The sequence below is a fragment of the Microtus oregoni genome, unplaced genomic scaffold (genome assembly GCF_018167655.1).
Source record: "Microtus oregoni isolate MIOR12 unplaced genomic scaffold, Mior012 000025F_ref0000491, whole genome shotgun sequence".
NCBI classification, from domain to species: Eukaryota; Metazoa; Chordata; class Mammalia; order Rodentia; family Cricetidae; genus Microtus; species Microtus oregoni.
The window spans coordinates 26,777,314-26,785,700 of NW_024543084.1; the positions used below are offsets into that span (position 1 = coordinate 26,777,314).

At 41.9% G+C, this 8,387-nt stretch overlaps 1 protein-coding gene across 3 annotated transcripts in view; it reads right to left on the minus strand.

Moving 5' to 3' along the window:
- The window catches only part of LOC121463016 (zinc finger protein 431-like), a 30,649-nt gene extending 23,988 nt beyond the window's left edge, over positions 1 to 6,661 (minus strand). Inside the window, exon 1 of one of the 3 annotated variants that reach the window (XM_041675043.1) lies at positions 6,562 to 6,661. In XM_041675043.1, coding sequence (XP_041530977.1) covers positions 6,562 to 6,564 — 3 coding nt within the window. In that variant the 5' untranslated portion in view covers positions 6,565 to 6,661. Of the gene's footprint in view, positions 1 to 2,862; positions 3,349 to 6,561 lie in introns of those variants that run through there. The other 2 variants (XM_041675045.1, XM_041675044.1) reach the window with 2 other exon arrangements.
- Positions 6,662 to 8,387: the final 1,726 nt, after the last annotated feature.

Consider the following 8,387-nt stretch of genomic DNA (forward strand, 5'->3'; position numbering starts at 1 on the left):
GGACCCTGCTAAGTGTGGACCACAGCTTGTAGCAGGTTTTGTATGAAACTGCTTCCTGGGACCAGGAATCACTTTGCCTAATAGTTCCATCAACTGCAGACTTACTAGAAAGGAGTCTTACACTTAGGGCATCTTGCTAGGCTTCCACTGTAGAGCAATGACCTTCTCTTTAATGGTGATAATCTCTTTGAAAATCCCTGCCTCTGTTTCAGTACTTGACTGCCATTGGACCTACCTTTTCATATTCATTTATTTAGGCCCCACTTGTTACTATCATTAGTAGGCATCCAGCAATCTAATATGCCATAAGAAATACACCCATAAATTTTTAATTTGGGGGCTGGAGAGATGGCTCAGTGGTTAAGAGCATTGCCTGCTCTTCCAAAGGTCCTGAGTTCAATTCCCGGCAACCACATGGTGGCTTACAACCATCTGTAATGAGGTCTGGTGCCCTCTTCTGGCCTGCACACACACACACACACACACACACACACACACACACACACACAGAATATTGTATACATAATAAATGAACAAACATTTTTTTAAAAAAATTTTAATTTGACCTTACTCAATTTCTCTGGGCATGGGAAAAATTAGAAAAAAAAATTGGACCAAAATACCACTCAAGGGACCTACCTCTAGCTTAAGTTTTCATGAATCAATTTCCAACTGAAACCCTATCATCTTGATCTCCACTGTCTGTATTACTCTCAATTCCCAACCTCCTGGCCAATAGACACACTAATATAGGTTTGTGTGTCTCTGTGTGTGAGCAATCTAATAAGACCTCAGCCCTAGACAAAGTACTACAGAAAACTAGTGACTGTTGAGAGGGAGATTTATGTTTTCCCAGGGATGAGCTTCCTAGTTGGCTATCTAAAACAAAGTGGTCTGTCCTGAAATCACATGAATATAAGAAACTCCAAATGGACTCAGCAACTTATATTTAAATATTTATGTGCACAGAAGTATAAATATATATGCAAAGATAATAACAAAAGAAGAAAGAAAACTAATTTGATGCAGAATCATTGGGAGGCATGAAGTGATTGAAGAGAGGAAGAGGAAGGGAGTTGTAATGTATTTATATTTTAAATAGGACTTTAAATATTAATCATGGGACACAGTTAAATGGAGAAATCTCAAAAAATGAAATACAAATGGCTGACAGACATTTAAAATGTTAAATATACTTAGCTATTAGGAAAATGTACATTATATCTTCTCTCTGATTTCATCTCATCCCAGTGAAAAAGTCTAAGATAAATAAACAAACAAAAAAATGACAAGTGTTGGCACTGATTTGCAGAAAATGGAACTCCATTTTAGTACTTACGAATATGCGAACTGAGCCGGGCAGTGGTGGCGCACGCCTTTAATCCCAGCACTTGGGAGGCAGAGGCAGGCGGATCTCTGTGAGTTTGAGGCCAGCCTGGTCTACAAGAGGTAGTTCCAGGACAGGCTCCAAAACCACAGAGAAACCCTGTCTCAAAAAGCCAAAAAAAAAAAAAAAGAAAAAGAAAAGAAAAAAAAAAGAATATGCGAACTGGTGTAACCATTTTAAAAATCAGCATGGAGCTAACTCTAGAAGTACCTACCATATGAACCAGCAGTAGCACTCATATATATACAAATTACATATACACACACACATATATGTACATGTACATACATATAAAATGTATGCATACACAAAAGGGAGTCCATATCCTGTTCTAGAGACTTTTGCTTATCCATGTTTATTATGATTATATATACAATAGATAGGAAATGGAAACAACCTAGATTTGCACTGTTGAATAAAAATTGTTAGTCATACTGGGTAATGCTGCTCAGAGATATAGAGAAAAAGAAACTATGAAATTCACAACTAAACAGAAGGAGCTGGAAAAAGGTATTTTGAGAAAGGCAATCCAGAATAACAAAGATAAACATCATATATTCTCTGTCACTGTGAAGGTTAGTGTTAAATTTTTATATATGTGTTTCAATTGTAATACCAACATGGTTCATGAAATTACTAAAATGCCATGGGGATGGCTATGAAAAGAGGGGAGATAGAATGTACAGATACGTGGTGAAGAATGGACCAAGGAGGGTTAAACTGGGAAGGGGGAGTGGAGGTAGGGAACAGGAAGGAGAAGGGAAAAAGATGAATAAAACAGAAGACCTTTGAAAAAGACATGGAAATTTGCTTTAACATCACTAACACACACTCACATAGAAAGATACAAACATGATACATAGGAAAAGAAATGTAGAGAGAGGAGAAAGAGAATTATAATGGAGTGACTCTGAAACCGAGCAATAATGCCCCTACTGGAAACCAGAGGGTAACAAATAAATCTATGCCATGTATAAGTTGCTTCTTTTGGAGTTCTTGCTAATTAGGTACCAAAGACCCCTCAAACATTATATTGTATTGCTACTGCTTTTGGCTATCAAGAACTTGATGATAAGATCCTATTGCTGAAGACACTATATGTTTGAGTCAAGGTCATGGTAAAATCAAAGTGGTAAAGAAGCAGAATCTTTATCCCTACTGACTTGTTTTCATGGTGGTGGAAAGGGTCTACGCAAGCTACTAGAGCAGACAAGTAATCATCAGTCATGCCCAACTACAGACACTTCAAGCTACAGTAAAGATTGGCATGGCAAGACTAGCCCACTGGTGCAATAGTAGCACAAATACTGTGGGAGTAAGTACCACTTCCTGACTGTATCTAAGTCCGTCACAGGATCAAATGCATTACTGACACCACTATCAGACTAAGAATCTACTAGGCAGGTCATCGGCCTTAGGAAAGAATATTATGCTGCTAAGTGGACACAGATTTAAACTGACTCAAAATAACTTACCATTATATCCAGAGAGGAGATATGGGCAGGGAAAAGGGTGGCTTCAGCTAGCGATCTGTTGCAGAACTAGGTATGAGCTGCAGGGGATTAGATCTGGGGGAAGAGAGCACACCTCTGCCTTTTACACTCTTCCTGCCACAGCTTCCACAATGATCCCTGAGAATTAGGCCGGGATTGAGTTATATATGTTGCTTTAAGTCTGAGCATTCCCCAATCACTTATCTTCTTTACACTGGCCAGTCATGTACCACCACATTAATCATAATCTAATTCAGTTAGAAGCATTTAAGAGGAGAGATGTGAGTTCCATTGGTCTATGGATACAATGGTAAGTCATCTTCCTGGCCATCTATGGATATGCCCAATAGATGGAATAAATGCATGAAATAAAGACATAAGCAGTGTGTGTGAATAGCACAATGGGTGTGAACAATGTCTCTGTTTGTTATACAACTCTCTTCGGCTGACCCACTTGCCTTTCTAACTCTACATGGAGTAGCATACCTCGTGCTTTGGATTTGACACTAACTTTTTTTTTCTTTTTTTTTGTTTTTTTTTTTAAATTTATTTATTTATTAAGGATTTCTGCCTCGTCCCCACAACCGCTTCCCATTTCCCTCCCCCTCCCCCGATCAAGTCCCCCCCCCTCATCTGCTCGAAGAGCAATCAGGGTTCCCTGACCTGTGGGAAGCCCAAGGACTGCCCACCTCTATCCAGGTCTCGTAAGGTGAGCATTCAAACTGCCTAGGCTCCCACAAAGCCAGTACGTGCAGTAGGATCAAAAACCCACTGCAATTGTTCTTGTATTCTCAGTATTCCTCATTGTCCGCTATGTTCAGCTAGTCCGGATTTATCCCATGCTTTTTCAGACCTAGGCCAGCTGGCCTTGGTGAGATCCCAATAGAACATCCCCATTGTCTTAGTGTGTGGGTGCACCCCTCGTGGTCCTGAGTTCCTTGCTCGTGCTCCGTCTCCTTCTGCTCCTGATTTGTTGACACTAACTTTTAACTCTGCACAGTGCACGGATATAACCTCAGCACTCACTAAGCTGTATAAATTTGATTTTTAGAAAATTTACTAGGCTATGCTTCATAATTAGGTCCCTTGGGGACTGAAGATGTGTATAAGCCTGCTTTGTTCTTTTTACTCAACCAAGACAAGAAAATATCAAACAAACAAAAAACAAACCCAAAAACTAACCACTGAGGAAAGTTTAATGAATGTATTATGAGGATCAAAGCCAAGTTGTTCTCAGGACATTGCCAGATCATCTAAAATTGATTACCTCACTGCTCATTGCTACTGTCAACTACTGTCAAATCAGGAAAGCTTTACCCTCCTTCTTGCCCATCCTGTGTTTTGACTATGCCTACTTTACAGCAGGTCAGCGAACGCAGTTCTTACACACGTCCCACTTCGTGTGGGAATTTGCAGTGTAATCTAGAGAAGTTGGAGGATACTCATTCACTGGTCTATTTTCCTTCTCACAAACCAATAAAGGTCCAGCCTGGGGAGTGGCAGGACTGTCCTCCCAGCACTGGACAGCAGAGGCAGGATTAAATGTTCAAAGCAATAAAGGTCCAGCCTGGGGAGTGGCAGGACTGTCCTCCCAGCACTGGATAGCAGAGGCAGGATTAAATGTTCAAAGCAATCCTCAATTACATAGTGTGAGGCAAGCATGAGCTACAGGAGACATTGAACTAAACCAGAGGTTCTCAACCTTCCTAGTGCTGTGATCCTTTAATACAGTTCCTCATGCTGTAGTGCCCCCCTCCAACTATAAAATTATTTTTAATGCTACCTCATAACTATAATTTTGCTACTGTTATGAGTTGTTTTCCAGTGGTCTGAGGCCACTGCTATGACAGGGTCATTTGATACCCCAAAGGGAGCCCTGACCTTCCCAGCATGAGAACTGCTGCTCTAATTTGATATAAATCAATCAATCGATCAATCAATCAATTAATCAATCAATCAATAAATCATAAGAAGTAAGTGGAATGGAATTCTTAATGACCACAAACATTGGCAAATAGAAACAAATAGATATTATAGCAGTAATGCATTTAAAGAAAATGAAATTTTAAAAATGATACTGATACTTAAATAACTTTTTTTAAATGATTAGAAATAATTGGAGGGATACTTAAGTATACTGACTTTGAAACAAAGTAGACACTTCCCTGGTAGAGAGAAGGCCATTAATAAGACACTGTATGATTTTGTTCCATGTAAAATGTTAGCTGCTGAGTGCTGTAAGCTGACACAGATTCACAGTCAATGATTGGCCTGTGTCTCAAACCTCTGAGCTGGCCTAACTGTGTTAGCAAGAACTGCACATATCTGCATAGAAGAGAACCCTAACTGGAAACTGAATAATCAGTAGTTCAAGCTACAACTCCCTAAATTGTGCACCCACCAATCCACCAATTCTGTCTGTCTTTATTCACATGGAAGAAATTAGTACATGCTGGAAAGCTGCCCAGAAGGTCACTCGCCCTGCCCTATCAGATCCTTCAATATGATGGAGACCCCTGCAGCTCACTGCCTTAAACCTCAGCCTGGGATCTAGCTATTATCTAGTCTGTCTCGCCCTGCAGTGCGCATGGATCACTGTTCCTCCTCTTCTGACCTGAAGGGAGAAGCCATGCTCCCTATGCAAATCCTTTTCTCGTTACTGCGATGGACACTATTTGACTCAAGATGGTCATTTTAGAACTCTGTGGTGCAACAAACCTTTAATCCCAGGATGAAGAATAGTCAGTCAGGGTGATAGTAAAGGCAATGCTACCGACAGGATTCAAAATCACTTCAATCAACACATGAGAACTTGACTCAAAACCATTTTCCAAAAAGACTGGAGATGCAGCTGTTTTAGAATTAATGTGCCTTTAAAGCACAGCAGGACTTAATGTTGGTTGTGACCCCGTAATGGCCCCTTGAGCAGCCTGTTAGAGGCCTGGTCTTTGATAGGGGTGGGAGACTTCAGGCGGGTTGTAAATCAGGGTTGTCTCCTCTGTTGTGGGAATGTAGATAATCCCAGCAAACAAACATTTACATCTTATCATTTTAATCTCGAACAGGTGTGATTAGCATAGTACTTATTTTCGGGGTATTACCTAAATTCTACCTTCTGTGACTTAAAGTCTCCTTGCAAACCATCAACTCTTCTACCATCAACTCCCCTCTTCTACATCACAGTTTAGCAGTGGAGTGCTGCTCTACACAGGAGACACCGTTTACAAGCTCCACAAAATTATTCCAGACGGATCCTAGAGTTAAACGCTAAATGTGCAGAACTTATGGGAGATACTAGAGAGACCAGAGCTCTCTGAGTTTGACAACTCTGCTTTCCATTGCAGCAATACGAGCACTACCGGCGCCAGCATTTCACAGTGACGTCAACAACTGAAGCACCATTGCCCTGCACAGATGCAGCCGGCAGAATGAAGGTATTCAGAGGCTGCTGCCCAACCCAGGGAGTTGCAAGGCCCACACAGGACCACAGAAGGACCACACAGGGCACACAGGCCCTGGCCGAATTCGGTTTGGCCGCTGGTTCCTACCCAGCCAGGGGAAGACCCACTTCACCGACTTCCAAGGATCACCCCGCCACTCCTCCCCATCTGAGGACAGCAGCCCCTCGCTCACTATGCCCCGCCGCTCCTCTCTGTCTGGGGACCGAGGCCGCTCACTCACCATGGCGCTGCTGCTTATAACGCTATTGCTCTCTCCACAAGTGAACACACAAGCAAACGTCCTACTCTCTCAGCACAAGCGCTCAGATAGCAGCCTGGCAACCGGAAGAACCCTCCCATCCTACTGGCGGGTCTGCTGGTGGCTCTGATTGGCTGGTGAGGTCTGAGACAGGTCTGAGTGAGCTGAAAGGCTCCGACACAATGATTCCCAGCCCTGGCATTCATCACAAGCACAGACTGATTTGCAGCAAACTGAACAGCAAATCTCTTGTTAATATATACCAATTGGTAAGAGACTAATCAGACAACGTTACACAAGAGGAACACAGGGTAGCTCAAAAACATAAACAAAGTCCACAGTGCCATTGGGACGATAATCACAGCCTCATGGATAGAAAGAGTTGGGTTCTCCGGATCTGAAGCCACCCCTTCCCACAGACCCTGGGTCCAGGTATTTACCAGCTCTCCCAAGCTTATTCCAGGTTTTAGAGAAGGAGCTCCGTTTCTTTCTCTATATATCCAGACCTGAGAAGAACCTCCTAGAGCCTAGGCAGGTTGTCAAACTTGGAGAGACTTAGTTTCTCAAGGATCTGCTAGAAGCTCTGCACTTCCAGCTGGACGTCTAGCTAATGGAGGGCTGCCTCTAAAATACAGAGATTAGTATGTTAACTAGAGATTAGGATGCTAAGATGTAAATGTTTATTCACCTTTTATGTATATTGTTATTGGTCATACGTCCGTAGTAAAAACAGCTAATGGGATGCTTATCTGTGTGTTTGGGTGGAAGCTTCGCCTCAGCCCCTGACATCCATATACCCAAAGAGTCTGGGATGTTTGGGTAAAAATTCCATCCCAAGCCCCCTCCCCCCGGGAGTTGCCTCAATCCAGACTCCACTTCCTAGAAAGCCTGACAAATGATGACCCCCTCCCCAGAGATGCTCAAGATCACTCCCACAGGGTATTTAAACTGCTCCCCAGATAACAAGCATGTGGTTTTTCAGTCTTCTTTCCCAGTCTCCTCTCTGGGGAGCTGAAAGGCCACCCGGGAGCATTGATATTCATTAAACCTTGGCTTTTTCTAATTCAGTTTGATTTGATCTGATTTGGATTCTTGCGTCGGCAGAGAGCTTTAACGGGGTGCAAAAACTTATCACTATGGAGAGGATAGAGAGAGCCTCTGTGTAAAAATCTCACTATAGTAAGCTAGAACATCAGAGTTTCAAGAGGGATTTTTTTTTTATTTCTGTTGTACTGGATGCTGTAAACATCAATTTGATGATGTTTTGTTAGGTATTCGTTTTTTCTTTGTATTGCCTATATAGATCCATTATAAAACAAAAGCATAGTTATAGTAGTGATGCCATGTATTACATGAAGACTGTCTTGTGTTTTCTCTAAGGTTTAGTTTAACAGATTGCACCTAGAAAAAAGAAATTTATTACATTATCTTTTACACAGTTTCTATCCAGCTGTCTTTTAGTTAGTTGTTGCTGCTCAGTACTATCTTAAGACAAACATCATCACTTCCTGTGATCCGCTGTCCCTGTTTACAAAGAATGACCACCACCAGGTTTGCTGACTGTTGATATTCCATCATGGAATGAGGTCTCCTCTACATCTGAGTATACAGCTCTTTCCCAGGCACCTATATACAATTCAGTCCTAATGACATGTGACCTTGTGGTTTGGGAAGGAGCTATAGACATAGCCTGGGAGAGACTTGGGTATGTGGTGGATTCTACACATGCACCTATGAGAAAGCCATCTTAAAAGTGGAAACACACTTTGAGTGCCATCAGGCTTAGCTCCTATGTACACTGAGAAATG